General features: G+C 37.7%; 3 protein-coding genes across 5 annotated transcripts; 2 read left to right on the top strand and 1 right to left on the bottom strand.

Moving 5' to 3' along the window:
* The first annotated feature begins 206 nt into the window (after window positions 1–206).
* On the top strand, window positions 207–5,820 carry LOC135465815 (proteasome assembly chaperone 4-like). Its single transcript, XM_064743167.1, has 3 exons — window positions 207–379; window positions 2,625–2,700; window positions 4,177–5,820. The coding sequence occupies exons 1-3, from the start codon at window positions 215–217 to the stop codon at window positions 4,293–4,295; spliced, it is 360 nt and encodes a 119-aa protein (XP_064599237.1). The 5' UTR covers window positions 207–214; the 3' UTR covers window positions 4,296–5,820.
* Window positions 5,821–8,484: 2,664 nt separating this feature from the next.
* On the bottom strand, window positions 8,485–18,468 carry LOC135465668 (FAST kinase domain-containing protein 1, mitochondrial-like). Of its 3 annotated transcripts, none has more exons than XM_064742971.1 (7): window positions 18,335–18,468; window positions 14,565–16,880; window positions 13,942–14,070; window positions 12,016–12,144; window positions 11,462–11,549; window positions 10,814–10,928; window positions 8,485–9,509 (listed from the first exon to the last, which is right to left on the bottom strand). In XM_064742971.1, the coding sequence occupies exons 2-7, from the start codon at window positions 16,828–16,830 to the stop codon at window positions 9,423–9,425; spliced, it is 2,814 nt and encodes a 937-aa protein (XP_064599041.1). In that variant the 5' UTR covers window positions 16,831–16,880; window positions 18,335–18,468; the 3' UTR covers window positions 8,485–9,422. The 3 variants fall into 3 exon arrangements, with proteins under 3 accessions (XP_064599041.1, XP_064599043.1, XP_064599042.1); XM_064742973.1 differs by lacking the exon at window positions 18,335–18,468 and adding an exon at window positions 18,194–18,310; XM_064742972.1 differs by lacking the exon at window positions 18,335–18,468 and adding an exon at window positions 18,158–18,268.
* A 157-nt stretch (window positions 18,469–18,625) lies between these two features.
* LOC135465486 (large ribosomal subunit protein mL38-like) lies at window positions 18,626–24,515 on the top strand. The gene is made up of 8 exons (XM_064742727.1): window positions 18,626–18,785; window positions 19,269–19,415; window positions 19,909–20,117; window positions 21,139–21,257; window positions 21,765–21,923; window positions 22,213–22,349; window positions 23,286–23,373; window positions 24,187–24,515. The coding sequence occupies exons 1-8, from the start codon at window positions 18,626–18,628 to the stop codon at window positions 24,389–24,391; spliced, it is 1,224 nt and encodes a 407-aa protein (XP_064598797.1). The 3' UTR covers window positions 24,392–24,515.
* Window positions 24,516–25,052: the final 537 nt, after the last annotated feature.

Here is a 25,052-nt window from a genome sequence, read left to right as displayed (position 1 = left end):
TTAAAATACGTAAGTCTTTGAACATACTGTTCTCACAAAATTTATTTAAAAACTGAAATGGGTGCAGCGCGTGCAAAATCGTATGGATAAACCAAGTGCTTCGGCTCTTGGAGACACATTTTGCTTTTCGCGCGCCAGCCACCATGGTAACGGATGCTTTGCGCTGATTGGACGTAAGTCGGTGCGAGCCTATGCGGATGTAAACGTGGGTCACATGGCGACCAAATGTAAATCTAGCATCAAACTACACAACTTTTCGGCCCGTCTGACGGACACGGAGGTTTTTTTTCAAGTGATGCAACTCAGTGAAAGTTTCCATCTTTGGGTGGGAACAAACAAGTCTCTAGGTAGCACTGCTGTGGCTATGAATTCACCTTATGTACGTGAAACACTTACGTAAAATAATGCCGCCATGCATTCAATGTCGCGTATGTAATTATGCTCTTGATGCAAAACCAACACGTGCGAAATCATGATTATATAGTTTTGTTGTTAGCACGTGTCGTGTGTTTTCTGGTCGCCCTCAACCTTGATCTATGAAAGTTATGTTTTCTGTAGTGCGACTAGTGGATTTTGATACTTCGTTCCATGAGAACGACGGTATGTGCTAAATAGTGTATTGTCTGGGACAACACAACAATCTCGCCTTCTCGATGCAGTGTTGTGTAGTCCTCGTCAACAGTGGTCTATACTAAGACCAATAAATAGAAGAGCAAACAATCCTTCGGAAAATGAGTATGTTGTTAATGCTAACACTGTCAGGTTAATGATATTTGTACAAATTACATGTGAAGTGTTGCATAGATTGATCATCATTACACCAACAAATTGGCAGCCTTTATGTATGCAAAATGGTTATATATTATTGTTTGATTGTACATTTAAGAGGTTATAATCACAAGTATCATAATGTGATGTAACATTTAGCTTAAAAGCTCTGTGTTAGGCACAGGCTATGGCTAGACCCTCTAGATGGGCTCAGTGTGCTGTTTTAATGCGGAGTGGTTATATACCCAGCAGCTGTGGATGTAACAATCATTTTAAGGTTATATCCATGTCTACTCTTAACCGATCGAGTGGCAAATTTTCATAATTTGAACCGTCAAAATTTGTTATGGTGCGAACTTTGCTCAATTTCATAAGAGGATGGCTGTTCAGGCGTTTAGCTCCTGGCAATCCTTTGCCACTTACTTTAAAGAGTGGTGCGAAAAAAGGTTTGCTTCACTTCAGCATGAAAAATAGTAAAACCTGAGACAGATAATAAATTGTAATTCCTTGTAACTTGTTTTGTATTTCACAGTTGAATGTCTGGTTTTTATTAAAGTAGTTAAACATTATAATTTTAACATTTACCTAGTTTATAGGGGTTACCTTCGCATAGAATACATTAAGACTTGATATATATTTCATTGCAGTTATTGCAATTCAGACACTATGGGAAATTATCTGTGCATAATATGACATGGCTTGAGTGAAGTGAGGCTAATTTCTTATGTTTTATCAGAAGCCCATTTATGTCTGCTCAAAATGACCTTAACTGGCCTAACTGGTGGCACTATATATTTTGGACTTAAAAACAGGGGTCTTCTTCATGGATGGAGGAAACCAGAATCCCCGGAGTAAACCTTCGGGTTTTGGCAAGTTACTTACAAAGTTTCCCATAACTGACATACACATATGTACAAGAGATGTTAGATAGGTAAAATTGCCACACCAGCGTCGTCGAACACTTACATTGTCCCTCAGGCTCCACAAGTAGTTAAAGCGGGGAAATATGCAAATCCTCTGCCGTAATCCAGATTTGAAGTCACACCTCATGTGTCCTAGCAGCTGAAAGACAAGCGTCTCTAACCACTGTACAATGGCCTGCTACCTGTCTCTGGATTTGTAAGGATAATTCAAATGATATCCACAGCTGGGTATATAAAAATATTTTTGAAGCTAAAGGCACAGCCACTGGGTTCATGAAAATAATTGTGAAGTTATATCCACAGTAACTCAGTACATGTACATAGGGAAAAAATTCCTGGGTATACAAAAAATGTTCGAGGCTTCATTGACAGTCACTGGGTATATAAGGTAAAAAGTTCTGATTATATCCACCGCTGCTGGATAAATAAGGAAAAAAATCAAGACTATCCACAGCCACTGAATATATAAGGAAACAAATTATGATTATATCCACAGCCACTGGATATATAAGGTAAATATTTCTGATAATATTCACTGTATAGTGTACTAATATGTACTCTGGGTATATATTAGTGACTGCCATTTTAAAATTTTGACATTTTGCAATGAATGTCATAACTTTATAAAAGCACACTGTCTGAGTTCATCTAGATGGACCAAGGCCGAGGCTAGCCTATTGAATTAAACGTTGATTAGGCTAAACTGAGGGCTGCAGTTCTCCATTGGGGCTACATGCAGTCTATTGGTAGTAGGTTAAAAATCCAACTTTCTTGCAAAAGAATGAACATTTTAAGTGGAATGTTTTAGACATTAAAATAAATTGAAACTGGTATTTTAGTGTTAAATGATTACAGAAATAAAATAAAATGTTGCTAAATTGTGCTTAATATAGTTTGATTTTTTGTAAGTGTACATGTATTGTTGTTTTATAGGAGAAAATGCCAGTAGCCACTCATCTACATGGCGACCATGCTGATCAGTCTTCAGTTGCAATGGCACGGAGATTGGGTAATTATAAATCTTTAGTCATATGAAGAGACACAGACATTACTGGCTAATCACAGGGAAAGCAAATGTAAAGTGAGAAAGGCCATTACCCTAGCCAATGAGGCAAAGGTCCAGGGGCCCTGGAACCTCTGAGATCTTATATTGCTGTACATGCATTTGAACATGTTTTAAGAGGGGAAAGTAAAGATATCCATCCTCAGATTTGTGTTTAGGACATCTATACTTTGGCACAAATTTAATTACTCAATTGCTTGTATAATTTAGGTACTGGCTTTCAAAACTACACAAAACTAAACCGAACAATTTTATTTTATTATGCATTCATGTGTAGTTATTGTTTCAAGAATCAACTGCTCAAAATAAATGTATAAATGGCATCAAATGAACGTTCACTGTAAATTATTACTTCATTGAAAATCGCCATCATATAGGCTTCTTCCTAAGTGCATTTTTTGTTATCCTACCATTATCTTACTATTCTAATACAGGAAAAGGTAGGTATGTGTATGGTACAATTGATAAATTGCAGAGGAATTCTTATCAGCATTGTGATATGCAATTTTTGCCAGAAGATACATTTTTGAGGAATGTATCTTTGCCCCCTGTGCCATTTGATTTTAACTTAGACATCTATAAATCAATTCTTGCCCTGAATTACCTCCCTTGAGGTCACTCTTCCATGTGAAAGGTGTACTCTAAGGAGTAAGCTGTGGTTAGGTGGGACCTCAGAAAATGGCTAATGTCACGTTTCGAAGTTAAAGCGGCATATAAAGATCTAGCTTTAAGACAGATTTTAATTTAATAAACTTATTTAAAAGGCCCAAGACAAACATTATGTATTTTTTAAATCCATGTGGAGGTAATTTTAAAATCCTGGCCAAGGTTAAATACAACAGGCAGTGTTGGCAAACTCATAAGCAGAAAAACATGGACTTCATTCAGTATCTCTCAATTTCTGCAACTTGTAAAGGCTGATATGATTTTCTTTTTAACATTCTGTTGCCCAGGAAATTATTTTTCACTGTCGTCACATAACCTACGTACTGCATGCTTTAATAAATGAGGTCACACTTGTAGATCCACACTTCCAACACTAATCTCACGTTTTATCGTCTGTGTCGTGTAACAAGGCAGTGTGCTTTGCATGTAATTCAAAGCAGGCCTATTCTGTGGCTTGTAATGTGCGTCAGGCCTGTACATGATGTGGTAGTTGAGCAAATGTGAAGATTTTTCTTGTTTCTGTTTCAGCATTTAATTTGAATTTTTATAGGCTTTTTTTGAACAGTTTTTATAATATTTTCTTGCTTTCATTTTACCAAATTCGGTTAAAGATAAAAGTAGCGGTTAAAACTGAGGAAATATTCGGATTAATTCTTGTATTTTCAGTGAGTCATGGCTGTATTTGAATGCTTGTGTTCTTCATGATCTGTGAAATAAATGACTGTTTCAGTGATAGTGTAATTTTGTTATTTACAGCGAAGAAGACGGGCAAGCAGGTGTTTGTAAGCTGTAATATTGCAGCTGACCAGTTGCTGTTTCCCTTGGTGGAGAAAAGGATTCATGAGGAAATGACAAAATATCCAGAATACTTCTGACACAGTGCTAGCAGGGACAGAACATCTAGAGTACTTTGGACACAATGCTAGCAGAGACAAAACACCCAGAGTACTTCTGACACAATACTAGCAGAGACAAAACACCCAGAGTACTTCTGACACAATGCTAGCAGAGACAATCACTCAGAGTAATTCTGACACATTGCTAGCAGAGACAAAACGTACAGAGTACTTCTGACACAGTGCTAGCAGGGACAGAACATCTAGAGTACTTCGGACCCAATGCTAGCAGAGACAAAACACCTAGAGTACTTCTGACACAATGCTAGCAGAGACAAAACACCCAGAGTACTTCTGACACATTGCTAGCAGAAACAAAACGTACAGAGTACTTCTGACACAGTGCTAGCAGGGACAGAACATCTAGAGTACTTCTGACACAATGCTAACAGAGACAAAACACCCAGAGTACTTCTGACACAATGCTAGCAGAGACAAAACATCCAGAGTACTTCAGACACGATGATCTCAGGTGGACAAGAACTTATGAGTGCCTCTGGTGTCCACAAGATACATGGAGCAGCTTGGGGCAGTACTTGATCTTTTCTGATATACTTTTCACTGAGATAAAGTTTAGAATATGAAAATATTGTGACATGAACTGATGAAGTCAAAGTAAGGATTTTCCATTGCTATGCTCTCTGCCTCCTAATTGACGAAAACTGGGACAGGGGAGATAACTCTGTCGTCTACAGACATCCATTCTACTGGCTGCCTTCGATGTGGATGTTATTGATATTCATTGAAAAATAAATTCATTCAAATAAATGAGTTCATTGAAAAGAGAGTTGTACATCATGCAGGTAACATTACTTATATGGATGTTCTGTAAAGCTGTTTTTACTCCTGCAAATTTACCGGTGATCCGTAATAGTAACACATGTATTGTTAAAGGATGGGTGCGGTCGCTGTGAATTCAAGTCCAGCTCATGCTGGCTTCCTCTCCGGCCGTACGTGGGAAGGTCTGCCAGCAACTTGCGGATGGTTGTGGGTTTCCCCCGGGCTCTGCCCGGTTTCCGCCCACCATAATGCTGGCCGCCGTCATATAAGTGAAATATTCTTGAGTGCGGCGTAAAACACCAATCAAATAAAATAAATTAAAGGATGGGTAAGCTCAACTCAAGAGATACCATCAGTAAGTAGAAAAATACATGAAAAGCAACAAACAAATCAGCTTTTAGCCTCGTCTCGTTTGTTGTTGCAATACTCAAGTGTTTTACTAATAGAAATTGAAATGTACTACAGATAGTGGCTTGTGGAAATAGGCAATCTGTACAATGTAAGATGTTAATACAACTTCTATTTGATGAGTGCGATCACTGTGAGTTCAAATCCAGCCCATACTGTTTTACTCCTTTACTCATGCTTCCTTGCTCCAACCTCTCAGTGCCGAGTGCCAAGCCAGGCAGCAGCAAGTACCATTTTTAAAGTCTTTGGTATGACCCTGAGCCATGTTTCCCACAGTCTCGTGATTTTGAGACGGACGCTTTATCCATTAGGCCACAAGGCAGTGTTGTTAGCATCAAGTCTTGCTAATCATTGAGCCTCTGGCGGCTCAGTATAAACAGAAATAGCTCCATGGTTTTAACATCTAATTGAATATCCAAAGAGTTCACACAATGGTCCAGGATGAGTTTGGTTGTGCATTGTTTTCTTATTGATTGCAGTCTTAAGTTAGATGGCAAGCATGGCATCTTGTCATTGCATCTTAGAGTCTTCTGACTACGCGATTAAAAGAAAATGATTGTTTACATATCCTTTCATGTATATAATGGAAAATAAAATCTTTACCCAAAAAAGTTAAGTTGATAATTTCACAACCATTAATTTGCATGTTTTCTTTTTGATCCAATGGCATGAAAAGATCGTAACTGCTGCTTTTGTGTGAGAAGAGAACTAAATTTAATCATTTAACTAGGAGAACTGGGACACACAATAAAGTGCTGGTTCAAGCCCAGCTTTTGTCAGGAAATTTTCAGATTACACCCAAACACCAATCCCACCCCTCCTCCCTGGTGGCCCAGGTGATAATGGTCAATAATACATGTATGACTGTTTGCATAGAAGACTGCTTAACTCTTCATCACCAATGTCGTTTACCTACCTGTAGCTGGAAATTTAGTAACTTAATTGCCAAAGGTGAGTGGTTTACCCAAAGCACTTCAGTTTCTTCCACCCACGAAAGTGTACAAAATTGTCTAAAAAAATTTGAACTGGAATATGACCTTCAGAATCTAAGTACAAAGATTAACTCAAGATACAGGTAAGCAGTAATCCCAATACATTTCCCCATTCGTTACCTATCATGAGGATTATATGAAAGAGTCACTGGCTCCTGTTTCAAAGTTTTTCTTGTCACAATATGGCTGTAAAATTGCAGATTCGTTCGTTCATATAACTGAGCTGTAGTCTCAGATTCCAAGGTAATGTCATAGGCCTGCATGCTCCGCATAGAAAACCAAAGAGGGAGATGTGCAAATTAAGGTGATACATGTCTGATTACCAAAGCTGAGAAAATCGATCAGTTTATTTGATAGTAACCCTACCACTGTTCGGCATGAAATTCATTTCTCTTCTTGGCTTTTCCTGAAATTTAATTTCCATAATCACATACAAGTTGTCCCGGTTAGCTGCTTGAAAATAAGCATCGGCATTTTTTCTACTTTGTTCTTATTTAAGAGGGCAGCTTGTATGTTCCTTGACGATCAGTGAATTAGTGGTCAATATCAGTTTGTTCTAATATAACCAATTTTATTACCAACTCCAGTCAAAAAATTAATATGACATAGTCACAAAAAAATTAATACTACAGTCAAAAAATGTGATGCTACGGGAGCTATTTGGAGCTATAAAGAGATTCGTTTCAGTAGCATACAGCTCCATTGTTCCAGTACAAAGTAGCTAGTTCACACGCGGGCACAGAATGTAACTTGATATGATGATTATAACCTCCAGGAACATTTCATGCACGTGCCAATTACTGTCTGAGAACAGCTGAGCCCGACACTGCTTTAAACATACACACGCACACACACTTAATTGTGCAAAATGACTGGGGAATTTGAACCCAAAACTGGGGAAAGGTTTATTAGTGGGCATGCCCCACATATTGCAAGAACGTCACTAACCTACTTCGACTGAGTTCTCAAAAGACGTGACGTAGTTTTACATGACTCCCACGAAACAACTCAACTGCTAACCCGACAACAGCACGTATCCGTTGGTAAACGTCATCTATGACTGTGGCTGTCGTCATACCTCTTACTCTACGTCACGTCTCACTTCTCATTATCACAACAAAGTCCACAGCTATCTCTACGCACCCGACACCCAGCTAGTTGAGTTTAAAATAGCAACACTTGGCGGTTCTTGTGCCTACGTCAATAATCTCAGTGTATAAAGTAAATAGTGGACAAAGGCTGAAATCCTAAACGAAGGACCGTGATGTATGGAAAAAGCTGTATATAGACCTCCTTATCATATATCGTTACGTGTATTTACATATACAGGACATACATTGTTCACTACCAAGCAGACAGTACTTTGGCCAGTCATTTTTCCACTTGCTTTCTGGGTCATGTGTGGTCTTCAAAATTTGATAGACATATGTAGGCCAACATGTACGTAACTTACTGATCACTTATCTGAACAAAGTCTGCTCATGGATTGCTCACTTTTACCAAAAATAACACATGTATATGCTGGTGTCTGACGGTAGAGTATTTGATCACTGCTTACTCGTCACAACATGAATCTGGTTTGGGTGACCTGATGAGTGTGCATTCTGCACGATATATTTTGCTATCTGGCCTGGTGGACTTTGTGTACCTAAACACTCAGTCAATTCAGTGTGATCATGTTAATGTCTTTGTGTTACAGACGTGTGATTATTAGCCATAACTCAATTTTTGCCACTTTTAACAGCTCCTTTATCAAATGTTCAAACACAATACAAGAAGCCCTAACTGTTATTCATACCACAAAACCTTAAGTAGCAAATTCTCGACAAACTACTGTATCCTTGCTGAAAGAAATATTCAACCAAAACACTGTGCCCTGACTAAGAAATTTTCCAAACACAAAACGAGTATTGACCGCAGAAAGTATTCAACACAAACATCGAGTTCTGGTTGTAAGAAGCATTTAAACACAAAACACTGAGTGGCACACAACACTATTTTATATGAACAAAATTGTACACAGATGAACAACACTTCAGTAAAACATCTTACTATTGACAGTATTCTAGAAAAAAAAGAACTTTGGACGCAATGTCCAAGTTTAAATGTCAGTATTTATTTTTCTCCTTACATATCTTTACAAGGTCACACCATTTATATTTGAATAGATTTTTCAAGGAAATAAAATGATCCCTGAAATCCACATAGATCTCATTCAAACCTTCATCTTATACAAGACATCTGCTGTAAATACAGGTAAGATTATGGAGCACTCACAACCAGTTTTCCAAGAGTTTATACAATATTTAAATTTCCTGGGTTTTCCATGGCTTCTCCAGGCCCAAAATTCATATTTTCCAGAGCATTTGGAATAAATATTCAACACATACAAGCTTAAACTAGTGTACAATTACCTACATTAGTGGAACTTTCAGTCTTTCACACATACATGACACATTAATTCAAGTTTGTTTAATAGTCTGAATTTTAAGAAAGGCTTTTCCAAGCCCAACTACAAAACCCCTGATTTTCCAATTCCAGACTTTTCAAGGTTTTGAAGGCCCCATACAAACCCCATTTTCTTTTTACCTTTTGTCCACGTTACTATTCTTTGTCTTTGTCTTTTGAATGTCATCCTAAAACAATCTTAGATTTGTTTCGGAAGCAAGATTCTGAACACATCAAATAAGGCCCCAGAGAAAAATATATTTGAGTGTTGCATAGGCCAATGTACTTAAAAAGGTTCTTATTGTAGCTGACATGTGAAAGGAATAAAATACCATTTTTGTTGTGAAAAATTTTGACAATGTTGCTTTGGAAATCACACTTCAAGTACAAAATGCTGAGCAACTATAGGCAAGTTTGGACAAGTTTGCAATGATGAAGGAAATATTCCTTTAGTAAATGGGTGTCAGCTCTTCAAAGTTTAATGAGAAAAGATTTTCTGTCTCAGGTAGTCTGCCCTGGCAGGGTGTTCACTTAGAGCCATTGATTTCCACTCAAATATAGGCACCTGTAGAAGAGAAGACGTACAAGGTTTTTATCTACCCATAGCAGCAAATACTGGTAGGTAATTTTGTAAGTATCTGAACATAATTTTATCATAACAATATAATCAGCTAAAAAGAAACCGCAATACCGCCCTGAAATCTTTAAGGCAGAAAAGTCATTTTCCTCCCAGATCCTGGACTGATTAGTCACAGCCAAAACAAAAATAACCTCTTCTTATTTTATTTATTTTTAGCTGTTTAATGCCTCAGACAGGCCTCATTAATTTGAATACTGTAGTTTAACCTTTTCTGCATGTCTGCAAGGTGTTCATTCAAATATATTCTGAAGGCATTATTCTGTGTGGACTGATAAAATTATACTTGCTTTTTGTAAAGCCCTGAAATAGGCCCATTCAACCAATGCGTTTTTGTCTTCAAAATCAAATTTGAAATGTGCATAAAATGCACTGAAATTTGCTCTTTCATGTGCAAAACATTTGAGGAATTAGGGTAGGGTCGCACCCAATTACCTCCCTCGAGGTCACTTCCCATTTAACAGGTGCGTTTTTAGGAGTAAGCGGTGGTTAGATTAAGACCTTCCCCAGGGCTGTGCCCAGTTTCCTGCCACCATAATGCTGGCTGCCGTCTTATAAGTGAAACACTCTTGAGTACTGCGTTAAACACCAATCAAATAAATAAATAAATAGATGAAAACCTAGCTTTAAGACACTTTTTAATTTGATAAACATTTTATAGAAAGCCCATGATAAAAGCCTATGTAGGTAATTTCAAAATCCTGCCTCTAATTACATACAATATACAACTTCGGGGAACTTTCAAGCTGAAAAACATGGATTTCATTCAAGATCGTTCAACATTTCTGCGACTCTGAATATTTTTTACAGGCAGAATATATCTTTCTCCAGTGTCGAAAGAAGGTATAAAGATGAAAATAAAAACAATTCATCTAATTTGTGGAAAATTTCATGAATTTTTCTTGTTGATGACATACTGACATTATAAAACACAAAATAAAATTCATATTGCCTTATTCACAAAGGAAACTTTAACTTTTGTAACATTTGTATTTTAATGAAGCATTGTTCTTGACGCAGCTAGTCTGCCCATGAGTGTTTGAGTTTAGCTCTATCTAGATCAGTTGAGGTTTTAATTCTTAAGTTGTTGTACCTGGCAAAGAGCAATGGCGTGAGTATCACAATTTCTTCAACCCATAAACATTATATATAAATCCCTCATATATTAAAGTAAACAACTCTTTAGAACGCTGTTACATACCAATCAAAAATAAACAAATAAATTTCTTCACCTCAACGACTTTGTAGCCCATTATTTCCAAATGCCTCTTCTTCATCTGTTCCGAGCCAATCAGGCGCTTCTCGTTGCGACAATACCGAGAATGGGTTAGGATGGAGATGGCAACCCTAAAACAACAAGCATTCTGAAAGTATTGCTGTCCAAAAATGTTCCCTGCTGGTTTGAGTTGTCGTAATAAATCATGTTATTAGCAATGTCGAAGTCCACAGCAGACCCAAATTTGCCAATAATTTCTGCAAAAAATGATCAAACAGCACAAAACTTGAACTTCATCTCAAACTTGTTACAGCCATGTACCAACTTTCACTGAGTGCTGAAAAAACAGCCTGGCAATCTGTCAAAAGTCCAAAACAGGACAAAAAAAAAAGATCTGCTGAATATGGAAAAAAGCCTGAAACTTGACTTAATCTGCAACTTGATGTGGTGAAGACTAAGACTTTGGTATGAATCTACCATGTTGACATAATTTTAAATCACCAAAAGAAATTTCCAGACAATTCTTTGTGAAATATTAATGAGCATCTTTTCTACCTGAGACAATGGCAATGACTACATGTCTAAGTATGGGAAGATCTACATCTGTCGAACTGGGCTTCCTCACCATTTCCTCATGTAACTATCAAGATAATGAACACTTTACCTTTGAAATCCAAGCTGTTGAGAATTGTCCATGCTGGAAGCGGTATATGGGAGTACATGTCCTTTAGAGCTTAGCAGACACTCAAAATCTGAAAGTTGATGATTTAACTGTACATACGGTAGTTCACTTCACAATCATTAATAATTGTTCTGACAAAGATAAAATCTCAATTTCTACCTGTTTGCTCAATATTCTCACAGAATTTTTCATGAACTAATATTCTGTCTGTATTCTCCTCTCACTCTTTGGTTTCTTTGATAACAACATATTGAGAAAGTTGTAAGTATACAAATACCCCCTACTAATTTCACATACTGGTATTGACCTTTTCACATGAATGGCAGTGATATTAAACTCTGAATGCCTCTTTTTTCTTCCAGAGGACTTCTTAGTAGTTGTCAAAGACCTCAACCAAAATGTAGATGTATTTCATTTTAACAGTCTTCTTTTTATTCAAGAGGAAGTGGTTGTAAGAAAAAAAAACAACATTTTTCATTAAAAAGGAAGCAGTAATTTAACCAAGTAATCCAGCTCAACCAAGATGGTGACCTCACCCAAAAGGTAGTAATAATGAGGTGTGTAACAGGATGTCCCATAAAACTTTGTTCCTCCCAGCACCTCTTGAAGCACCGATTCCACATTTGCGCGGAAATTTGTCAGTCTCCAATTCCTTTCAGGGTCACCTGCCATAATAACTGAACTTGAATGATACATACTAATGACTGTGACGTCACATAGCTGTAGCAGAGCTTTGTCACATCACTTAGCTGTAGCAGAGCTTTGTCACATCACATAGCTGTAGCAGAGCTTTGTCACATCACTTAGCTGTAGCAGAGCTTTGTCACATCACTTAGCTGTAGCAGAGCTTTGTCACATCACATAGCTGTAGCAGAGCTTTGTCACATCACTTAGCTGTAGCAGAGATTTGTCACATCACTTAGCTGTAGCAGAGCTTTGTCACATCACTTAACTGTAGCAGAGCTTTGTCATATCACTTAGCTGTAGCAGAGCTTTGTCACATCACTTAGCTGTAGCAGAGCTTTGTCACATCACATAGCTGTAGCAGAGCTTTGTCACATCACACAACTGTAGCAGAGCTTTGTCACATCACATAACTGTAGCAGAGCTTTCATCGTTCACATTTATCTTTCAAATACAAGATGTGATCTTAATGGGTCATCGTAAAGCACCAATAACACTGGTAATAATGGATGCTTCGTTACATTTGTATTATATAGCACAAAAATAATTTGCAATTTTTTGAAAAAATTCAGAACTATGAGTGGCAATAAGAAAAACTTAGTTTAAAGTAGCGTTTAAAACCGCACTCAAGAATATTTGATTGAGACTATCAGTTTCATGGCTAGAGGAAACATGAGAGTCCTGAACAAACTACTGGCAAGATTAAAATGATGTTTCATATGTGCAAATTTTAATCTGCAAAATAGGCTCAAAATGTGCTGGTGGTAGGCAAGTGAAGTCAAGTAAGAACAATATTTACTACACAAAGAGTAAAGCACATTGATTAATCTGAGCAATCTGCACAAATGGTCATTTCTGAGTTCAGTACCATCAAATCCTGTCAGATTTCTTCCCATTATACCTAAGTCTTCTCAAATTTTGGGCAAATATCAGTAGTGTTTAAAGTAGAATAATACATTTCTTTACCAGCCTTTTGGAAAAGTAAAGATCTGAGTATGTTGTTCATTAGATGGTCTAACCACGTGAGAAAAAAGAAACTCAATCTTCCTGCTTGAATGACGTATTAACTGGCTAAAATGAGCAGACCAAGTGTCTCAAGTTTTAGAAGAAACAGGGTACTGCTGGCTGCTGTTACATATAAAGTAAAATATGACTGAGTACAACATGATGACTGATTATGACATGAGTGAGTATGACACGATGACGGAGTATGACACGATGACTGAGTACGACACGATGACTGAGTACGACATGATGACTGAGTATGACATGATGACTGAGTACGACATGATGACTGAGTACGACATGATGACTGAGTATGACATGACGATTGAGTATGACATGATGATTGAGTTTGAGATGATGACTGAGTACTAGATGATGACTGAGTACAACATGATGATTGAGTTTGAGATGATGACTGAGTACGAGATGATGACTGAGTAGGTGATGATTGAGTACGACATAATGATTGAGTATGACATGATGATTGAGTACGACATGATGACTGAATACAACATGATGACTAGTACGACATAATGAGTGAGTACGGCATGATGACTGAGTACGACATAATGATTGGGTACGACATAATGATTGAGTACGACATGATAACTGAGTACAACATGATGATTGAGTACGACATGATGACTGAGTACGACATAAAACACCCGTGAAATAAATAAATACAAGTTCAGATTAATTAACAGACAAAAAAGGAGTAATAAAAGTTTCTCTACAAAATCTTATAGTGTCTGTTGAGGAAAAAACTGAATTACCTTGAGATATGTGGTCAAGACAATACTGCTCATGGAACCATGGGATATCCAAGCTGGGACACTCCAGCACCATGCTGCGATTCAGCTTCATGAAAGTCTCCTCCACCCTGTGGCAGCTTTCACCGTGATCTGGAGGATGACACAGGATACAGACACAAACACTTGTACAGATCTAATTTATGGCTCTCAGGTGTTGACATTCTGTCAATAAAATATCTACAACCAGGTGGTCTGGTTTTGAATGACTTATAGGCACTTGTGATTATCGAGGTAAAATACAGTTAATTTGTGGGCAAGCAACAATCCTGATTTAGCTGTCTTCATTGGCACTGTAATTGCTTTAAAACTGTTTAGAACACAAATCTATAGGATATAACTACCCTAGTTCTTCAACTTTTTCAAATGCCTCCACACACAGCATTTTGAAACATTCCAGGCAACTATGGGGTGCAGAGAAATAATTTGCATCGCTTGATGAAGCTTGCATCTTTAATGACACAGATGAGCATGATGAGCAGAATAACTGGTAAAAAGAAAACTACTATTAGTATTCTGTTAGTGTTGATGGTTAGTTTCACACCATTAAAAAATAATTCACACTTAAATTCACAGCCAGGACCTACCGTTTATGTATTTGTCAACTTCTTCAATAAATTCCACACTGAAAACTGAATTTAAAATACGCTCAGGAAAAATCTGCAGTTTGCATAGATCCAGGACAAATGATAATCTGTCCGGAAGGTCAAGGACATCTGCAGATTCTTCAAACAGCTGAACACAAATCTGGGAAACGGCCTCTACATTAACAGGTACGTAGCCGATGTATGCCAGAGTCTTCACAAAATAGCTGAACCTATCCAATCCCAGATCGACATGGTTATGGACGGCATACTGACTTAAATCATCAAGAATGCGTGGACTGTAGTACATCAGCTGGTTCAAAATGTTTAAAGTTTTGATGAAGCCTCCCTGACTTAGATTTTTTGTGAACTTGGGGTAATTGTCCATCAGGGCATTAAGAAGATTCACATCTTTCACCTCAAATCTCAGGCAAAGAGAGACAACCATCTGATGAAGCATGTCCAGTGAGTTAATTTTATCGACTTGTTTGGAAATATTTTGCTGAATGAGACTTTGAAGGTTTTGCACCTGGCTCTGCAGCATGCGTATGCGAGGACGGCGAATCTTGCCGAGTCCGGTCATGATGGCCTGGATTTCTGACAGGTCACACTGTGGAATAGCTACCATCAGTCGCTCATAGAGTCGGTCCGGGATGACGGTGTCAACATGACGGAGCAGAAATGCTGACAAGTTTGAGATGCTCCACACATGAATGCCCTGTTGCTGATGAAGCTGCTGGAAAATGGCTGTGTACAAATCATCGTATCCTCCAATGCGCTGACACTGATTCAGGTTCAAGAAACGCAAAATTTTGGATAAACGGGTAACAAAATTCAAAATGTGCAGCATGTGCTTCTGCACCATCTTTATAAACAGATGGATGATGTCTTGATTCTTGCAGTCAATGTCCACCAGTATATCTGCAATGTTAGACAGCACGAGAACATCTGCATCTTTCATCCTGCGGTACAGTGTACCCTCCACCAAGAGCTTGTCTGCGTATGAAATTTGCCTGTTAAGGGCATAGCAGCAATTGACTATCTCCCCTATTTTGCTCAGCTCACCTGACCGTATCAACTCTAGACTGCGCTTCTGAAGACTATCTGAGATACCCTGGACGTATTGATTTGAAGTTTTCAGGCTGTGTGCAATCTCCGCTATGTGATAAGGATGCAAGCGGTCCGAGCAACCTTTGACTAGTTTTTCAAGTTTATCTTTTGCTATTTTTATCCCTTCTATTTGAGAAGTCCGAAGACGCTTTGCCAAACGACAATAAGTACTCAAAACGTTTACATCAGAAATGTTCTCAACCTGATTAAGCCAGTCTGACGTTATTTCTGCCAACTTTAGTGTGGCCTGATTGCTTTGTACATTCCAAACATTTGTTCCTAAACGAGCAATAACTGAAAACTCTGATTCTGACATTTGCTTGATATCTTTGAGCTTGACAAGTTCGACAAACCTCTGCACAACTTTACCCACTAAAAGTATATCAGTTCGTCTTAATGCCCGCAGGCAATCTGACATGGTTAGGAGTTGACTGAGTGTCATAGTTTCCACTCGATCATGCATTTCTAGAAACATACTTCTAATTGTAATGTGGTGCTTCTCCATCCCGAGCCATAAGAGTGACAGTAAAGTTAAAGTCAGGTCTTCTGTACTCAATGTTTCTAAATTGCTCTCCACACGTTCCAGAAGGAATCTAAATCCTGAGCTTCCCAGAATATCTCCCATTGCTGTTGTCAATTTATCATTCATAAGTAGTTGCATATATGCCAATGATCCATTATGAATATGGAGCCATTGTAAATGTTTTAAGCTGTCATATGCCAGATAATGCACTGTTTGTAGGCAGGCGGCTGCTTCCTCCGCTGAGACAGATTTTGTTCTGGACTGCTCGGAGATGGCATCTAACAAACTTGGAGCATCAGAAAACCCTGACATGTCAAATGGGGCTGTGGCAGTACAGAAATGCATGTGTCTTTGATGGCAAGGCAGGGTCTGCTGCAGAACATCTTTCGTCCGGGTTTTTCTGTCTCGCAAATAAAGCACAGAACAATGATCAGACACAAAGCTTTTCTGCAGGTGCGGCTTGGGGAGTTGGGTCCTCTTCCAGTTTGAAGATAGTAGGACACCTGAAGAATATTTCTGAAATGATCTGCAGGGAAGGACAGCGTTATAAATGACCCTGCACCTAGAGTAGCACATTGTCAAGCAGTTCCCACGATCAGTCAGAATTACTTTCATATGCCCTAAGACACACATCATGTCATAACTTGCCAGTTCCTGTCACCTATTACGTGTCGGCCACATTCTTTCTGGAATAAAAAAAACAAAACAAAAAAATTAATCAATCATAGAATTAAATCATTATAGAAATAAATAAGTGTAGAATTAAATAATTACCGGTATAAGAATAAGACAAAATACATAAGTAATTAGAGGTCTACGTGTAACCAGGATGGCTCCAAACCAATTTCATTATTTATTTGCTTGGGGTTTTACATCTGAAGAATTTTCAATTTTACCATTTAAAAATCTGATATTGGTTAGGATCCATCCTGAATAAAACTTTGCCACACTGAAAGTCCGAGCAGCTTCAGGAGCAAGATTTAAGGTGCCATTTTAGGAGGTAGATTTCATGGTAGTGATTGACACCCTTCTATGGGTGGGTAAAGAACATACTCTTTTAACATGGCTTATCTTTAAAGAGGAAACTAAATGAGGACTAGGACTCCTTGAATGAGACATGGTTTTTCTCCAAGAGCAACAATAAAAATTTAGATTTTCTCCTAGAGTATTCATACGTATGTAAATGTAATATGTAAATATGTATGTATGTATGTATGCTTGGGATTTATTAAATAGAGTATAAATATAAATTACAGAATATAGATTATAGGTAGAGTGTTATTGTATACATCACTTCTCACTTTCTAAACAGAAATACAGTACAAACATGGCAACACAGATTAGGATATATGCATGATTTAAGGTCTCCTGATCTCAGGTATCTGCAAATTTGTTTCAAACCATATCACAGCCCAACAATAAAAGGCTCAAAATAATTGTAATCAAACAGAAAATATATACACCATATATAAAACCACCAGTAATTACAATTAATTATGTTTCAAGACAATGGTATGGATTGCAACACTTGTGTGTTACTCTGCAGCACCCCACCAGTGCTTTTAAAATATTATCATATTTTATATCACTAAACAGCTAAAGAATTGTCAGCCATATCAGAAATTTCCAAAAATGTGGGTATAGGGACGCAAGTTAGAGGAATGCACAAGGCTTGTTCTGTGTCATAGTCTCAGTCTGCGTCATTAAGTTCAATATTTAGACAGCTCTGCATGTTCTTGACCATTCCATTATCTTACAATATTATGTTATGATTACCTGATAATGTCATATGATAAGAAAAGATTGTATATTGGCTTGATATGGTCTGTAGCCTGTACTCTGTACGTACATACTGTATGTGTTATTAAGGTTATTTTGATGGTTTGTTTGTTGTACTGTGTAAAATAGCGACAAAGATAAAGTCATATACTGATATGTGCATTTACTGACACATGCCACATACCCTGAACCATCCTTTACACAGACAGGCTTAACAAACCTTTGCTCGGAAACTGGACACCTGTCAATGTTTTACTTCGATGAATACTGAATGATCATCAGAGGAAACTATGTCTCCATTATTGATTTAACATGAGTTTTTCCATTAACCAGTAAAATGTTTGAATTTCTGACACCCTACCTAACCATGTCACTCAACACACGTCCAGATTCTATCTACAACATCTCTACGGGTAGCACGTGCATACAGAACTGAATTAAGGAGGAGACAACTCCTGATATTACAGGAATACATCCCTTTTGTTAAGTACCACTTGCGTTGTGTGCATAATAAACGTTTCTCATATATGTATAAACCCTAAATGTGGAAATACAGCCCCACTGAAGAGACATCTGCGCCAATTTGTGAGTTTGACATTTTTTCTCTCTTCACCCTCTTGAGAGTTATCCCCCTTGCTGTGTGTATGTCAAAATGGCGGCACCTGGCTGCATGTGGCGAAAACTCTACAGGGTATTAACTCAGCCAGTTGTTGGACATTTGATCAAACAACCTGTCCGGCATGGCTGGACTCGACTCGTCAGTCGAGGAAAATCTCCAGAGGATGCAAAATCGCTAGCTGAGAGGCTAAGTGGTGTGTAGTGCAATAGACATTAAATGTTGTTGCAGTTGTGTAGGCTACATTATTACATACACTTGGTTATTTCCATTTCTGCAGATAAGCTTCACAAAGTAGAGTATTGAGGTCACTCCAGCAGAAGATACAAGGCGATGCATATTCAATATTTCGGTTTTATTTAAACCATCTTCAAGGATAAATGAAATTGTACGAGATGGCATATGTACAGGAGACAATTTTTTAAAGGTATTTTTAGAATGTCATTTCAGACGTGAATCTGAAACACAGTAAGACAGTGGGAAAGGTAAATTAATGTCTACGAAGGTTACCTAACAATTTTCACAGGGGTACTGTGTTTACCTTCAATTACCAAACAGTTTAATCTTGAAAATCACCTATTGTGTTACATGTTAGTGAAATTAACCTTACCTAGTCTTCAAATTGACCAACAAAGGACTTCTGAAATTTTGCCAAAAATTACATGCATTTTTGTTTCAGAAATCGAAGCTGTGAAAGCAAATGCTGAAATAAACAGAAATGTTAATATTGGATTCCCGTCATCAAGGAAAACTGTGTCAAGGAAAGTCATTCGAGAATGGAAATCCCAGAGAAAGGCCAAGGAACGTCTGTCACGCTTAGGGACATGTAAGAAACATGGAAGCAACAGACTTACATAATGTCATATTCTTGGACATGTCATTTGAATTTTGTCTACCTGACTTCTCCAGATACAAAAAATGTGTCCACTGTCCACTGATGAGGTCTTACCTGTAGGCGATTGGCTCTTGATCAAAGAAGTCTTGAGTGTCATACACCTAAATAAATTCCTTATACTGTATGCTTAATGCTCAGAATGATCAAATTGTGATGGATTCATTTTATTATAACACTCATTATTTGTTCACAATTTGATGTCCTTGGTTTATGTCAAATTTAAAAGTTGCTTTGTTGCATTAGCCCCTCTCTATTAATGTGTCTTATATATATATATATATATATATATATATATATATATATATATATATAAAATATATATATATATGACAGTAGCATTTTTCTATGGCAGAACTACTTTGCCACTACTGTGGAAGATGTCCCCAATTTCATCTCTGCTAACGCGTAATGTTTCTTGTATCAGTGTCTTTACCAGAAGAGGATGTCAAGCTGCAGTATGAAGCTGATGAAGGATTGATCTCCACCAGGGTTTTAGCAGAGCATTATGGGATATTCCGCGACCTGTTTGATGGTGCTCACTTTGTTCCAAACACTCGCCTGGAAGTTTCCTATAACTTTGATGATGAATTCATTTTACCAGTATATAGAGGAAATAAACTGGAGGCCTCTCTGGTAAGAGATAAAGTTTGATGTACATTGTTCCTAGCCATATTCTGTGTGAAGATTGATTGTAAATTAATTTCTTTATCCATTATTGTATAATATGTGAAGAAATTATCTAGTAATCCACGACTGAAAAATCTGCATAGACCATTTACTTTTATTTGTTCTGAGTCCTGAGTATATCATTTGTATTGTTTCAACCATGAGCTGTATGTTGTCAAAATAATTTTACGTGCCAATGACGTGGTTTTTAAAATACCAAAAGAGCATTACCTGATGAAAATTAAAACTAGCAGAACGCATATACATGTATAGTGTTTTGCTTTAAATAGCAATCAGGAATGGGTTAATGTCAGTAACAAAATGTGAAGCTTGTCATGTCAGTTGTTCTTTAGAGAGTGCCCAAATTGGGGAGGTGTCATATTTTGTAATCCTATGAGGTGACGCCAGTGTGAAGCAGGACCTCAAGAAATTATTACTTCTAAACTTAATTGTAACGTAACTTCTCCAGTGTTATAATGTATCAGTTTCCTCTATAACATCATTCTGTTTTTATTACAACGTTATAATGATCAGCTGGGAAAAGAAAGCTTGATGTCAGTATGATGATGTCTATCTTTCTGCTGGATGTGTACTGGCGCCCCATTGTGTCATTAAAGAACACATGAAAACAAAGATTATGGTGTTCATGTAAATGAAGAAAGTTATGCCCATAAAATTTTAAACATTTTTTTTAATTGTCATGACCGCAGGCTTATTAATTTCCGAACTATTCTCTGGGGCTCAGAAAAAACTGTAGTTTAAAGCCATTCTTATGCAGCAAGAAGAAAGCTGTGAAGCTTTTTCTTTTACCTTTATATGTTACGGCACATCCTAAATTGCAAATAAAGGAACATTTTAAACAAAATGTTTCATTTATCCTTTAATCTTTTGTTGTGTTACTGGTAATTATGGCACAAATATCTTCAAGTGTGCCCGACACATCGAAAAGTTTCTGACAGAATACCTCTGCTTTATATTAACATTGTAGGTGCACACGGCTCCCTGCGTGGAGTACACCACTGATCCAGCCTCACTCTGGACTCTGATCCTGACCAATCCTGATGGCCATTTACAGGACAACTCTGCAGAAGTCCTCCATTGGTTCATGTAAGTCATATGACACTTGTATAGCCAGAAAAATTGCACATTTTATTGTAGAACATTTCTCTAGGAATTGTGCTTTTGCTACACATGCTTTACCTTAAAGTGTTACCTCATTCCCAAGAGAGTCTAGGCAGAAATATTAAACTGATATGAAGGATACCCTATGATTTGCACAATCTAACCTACTGCCAGGTTAATGCATAGTGATGTGGTAGGGCTAAAATATTACAAGGCTAGCCCTAGAATTGGGCTGCATTTCAACTTGCTTGTAGGACATGCAAATTTTGACGCTAAAGTAGCATGTTAATGTTGTCAACTAAATTGTTCTAGGGATCTCGCTAGGTAATTCTTGATTATCATGATGTTTGTCAGGTACCTGAGAAATGTACACCATGAAACTGGCGTCATACAAATATAAATGACCCCTTTCACAAATCTTAAATATTTTCATGTACTGCTGCATAAAATAAAAATCAATTAAATGAGGTAAATATGTGTTTTTTTCCACAGAGGGAATATCCCAGGGTGTGATGTGAGCAAAGGGGAGACAGTCTGTAACTACCTGGCTCCATTTCCACCGAAAGGCACAGGTTTCCATCGTTATGTCTTTATTTTATTTCAACAGGAGAGAAAACTGGATTTCTCATCTGAAAAGAGATCGGAGAATAGGTATAGCTGAATCTCTAGAATGTCCATGAACATCTCTCTGTACTTTAATCTAAGTGTCCCTTTCTAAGATAATTTCACGCCGGGAATTCCCTTAGAGTTTCTTTGCCATTAGTATGCCTCAGGAGCCAATGAAATAAAGAGTATAAGTTGTGTCTATCTGCAAAAATTCTGATATATTTGAATTTTTTTTTTTTTATGAAGTATGTATCTAAAATGACGCTGATTAATAGGGAATATATACCTTCTTTGGCTTGCTATCACATCTGAAAGACATTTTGTATATTTTCAGCACTTGTCTAAGAGAGAGAACGTTTCAGACTTTGGAGTTTTACAGGCAGCACCAGGAGCAGTTAACTCCTTCAGGGTTAGCCTTCTTCCAGGCTGAGTGGGATGAATCAGTTACGGATGTGTTCCGAAACGTTTTGGGTGAGATTTGCAAAGTTACTCTTGTATGTAGGCTGTCAAGACTGCATCAGTTTAGAACGCGCTTCCTTGACCAAGAATTTTGCATGCGTGCTAGAGTTGCTGCAGCCATACTCCATGAGCATGCTTCTCATGGCGCCTCTGCCGCTCTCTACCCTCACTTTTACAGCACTGCCACTGCTAGGCAAACTTGACTTTGGGACTGGTGCGATGCAGGTAGGCTTGTTTAGGCTCAACCTCACCACTGGTGTCCTCACACAGTCCTATAATTAGCATTACTCAATAAAATTATTTCACGTGTCGCTCTGTGCATACTTCAGTTAAAGAGAATGCATGTGTATTGAGTATTAATGAAAAGGGTGATACAGAGCATTTGTGTGTTTTGACTTTACATCCTGCCTCATTACTGTGAGCGCAAAGGCCTTGTTGCTGTTCATGGTATCTGTACAAGATTTCCTAGTGGTGGTAATGATGTAAAACAGATACAGAGAGTGGAGCATACACTGTGAGGAGTATGCTCCTGGAAGTCTATCAGGTTAATGTGGACTGACTGGTTTATTCTGGGCTCTTCCAGGTTTCCTCCGGGCTCGTCCAGTTTTCCTGTACCCATAAACTTGGTTAAGGTCATAGAAACCAAATATTCTTAGTTAGCGGGTAAGCATTTAATACCATTATATATGTACATGCAAGTAGCAGCTCCTGATGAATAAAGGACATGTATTGGATTGCGATTATGCTTATCTAAAACTTGTTGACATCTGCTATACTTTGGAAAGTTGCAGGTAATAAATGTATGTTATTGTGTGTATGTTTTTATAAATACATGTAACTAGTAAACTCATTTGTTAGTTTGTATAAAATATCAGTGTTTTGGTTCACATTTAAATACCAGTGAAATGATCAATTTGCCCTAAAAAATGTGTGTGTACTTCTGCACAGGTATGGGTGAGCCATCGTTTGAATTTGTCCACCCACCAGTGTATCACCCTAAGCAGGTCAAATATCCCCACAAGCAGCCCTTCAACTTGTAAGTTATACAAACAATGTGTGTCTGCTGTTATTTTTTAATGCTGTTTCCTGCTTATAAAGTTACAGTTCCATGCAATATAGATATTTATATGTCAGTGTTGGATGTAGTGCAAAGGTAGTTTGACAAGTATCGACATCAAGCCGCATGTTTGAACTCCTACTGTGTTTGAATATGTTGTTTATATGTGGGTGGGTTGGACAGGGAAATGAATATTCCCGGTTCTCTCAATGCTTGTGGGGCCTTGGTGACAAAGCTCAGTTTGTACAGTCTAACATTGGTTTAATACCGCTTGTCTTGGTGTGCATATCTGTACGTCATATGTGGGAGAGTTTGTCAGTAACTTGCCAGGTGGTTTGTGATGGGGAAAACATTGGTTTTCTCCACCCACAAAACTGACTGCCTCTGTATTAGTGAAAAAATTCATTACTGTATTATTTGTCAGCAAATAAATGTTGAAATGTTTTGCTGAGCTGGTTTATCTCCCTTCTTTATTGTGGTGTAACAGTTGAGAGTTTAGCTTGTAAGATTTAATCATTGAAACCTGCTGGATATCATTTTTAATCCATCATCAGCTACATTGTTGTTAAGAAAAAAAAGTGAGGCTCATGACTAGTTTGATTGAAAACATTTCATTCATGACTTGCTAAGATTTTTTATCTTTGAACTTAAATACGACATGAGAGCATGTGATTCTGCTGAAAGACAACAAGTGTTTATTCAGGTTCCTGCACACAGAAAACTATTGCTTAACTGAAACTAAATGAATAAATAATTTAATAGATAAATGGTATTTGTCATTCTTTGTTTCAGGTACCTTGACCGATATAGAGATGTGAAGGATTTGCGCGAAGAAGTGTTACGTGAAAAGCTGAAGATGATCTCCCCATTCTCACCACATCCAAAACGTCCTGCCTATCCAAATATATACAGACTACCTAGGACATGCCCACAGTGGCTGAAGGACAAAATTACATTCATGAGACTGAGGAAAAAACAGTGGTCAGATCTGCCCTAGTTTTCAGATTGGAAGAAAAAAAAAGCGTGTTTTACACTCCAGTTTCACATGTGTGACTTTGAATGTGATGTTGAAATATGATGTAGTGTTAATTAAAACTGAAGAAATTATATATCAGAAACCTTATCTCTCTCCTATTTCTTCAAACCATAAACCTGACTGCCACTATATAAATAAATAAAGTTCTCAAGTATGACATTAATCATCAATGAAGTAAACTGCAGTTGGTCTCTCCAAGCTCCCATACATCACAGTGCAGTTGGTCTCTCCAAGCTCCCATACATCACAGTGCAGTTGGTCTCTCCAAGCTCCCATACATCACAGTGCAGTTGGTCTCTCCAAGCTCCCATACATCACAGTGCAGTTGGTCTCTCCAAGCTCCCATACATCACAGTGCAGTTGGTCCCTCAAAGCTTCCATACATCACAGTGCAGTTGAATAAGTAATTGAAATCTTCTTGTGGGCTTGAGCTAATTCACAACTGCTTGAATGCTCAAGTCTTTGACCTCTGACATTATATGTTCATGTAAGGTGGCCAATCCAGATGGTCAAGTCCTGATTTTAAGTGTTGTACTTGATCAGGTATTCGATGAGATGGTTTATGTCAGACAAGGTTTACTAACTTCTGGGTTTTCTCCACCCATAAACCTGACTGCCGTCA

This window comes from Liolophura sinensis, chromosome 5, assembly GCF_032854445.1.
Source record: "Liolophura sinensis isolate JHLJ2023 chromosome 5, CUHK_Ljap_v2, whole genome shotgun sequence".
Classification (NCBI taxonomy): domain Eukaryota; kingdom Metazoa; phylum Mollusca; class Polyplacophora; order Chitonida; family Chitonidae; genus Liolophura; species Liolophura sinensis.
This window is presented reverse-complemented; position numbering and strand designations above follow the sequence as displayed.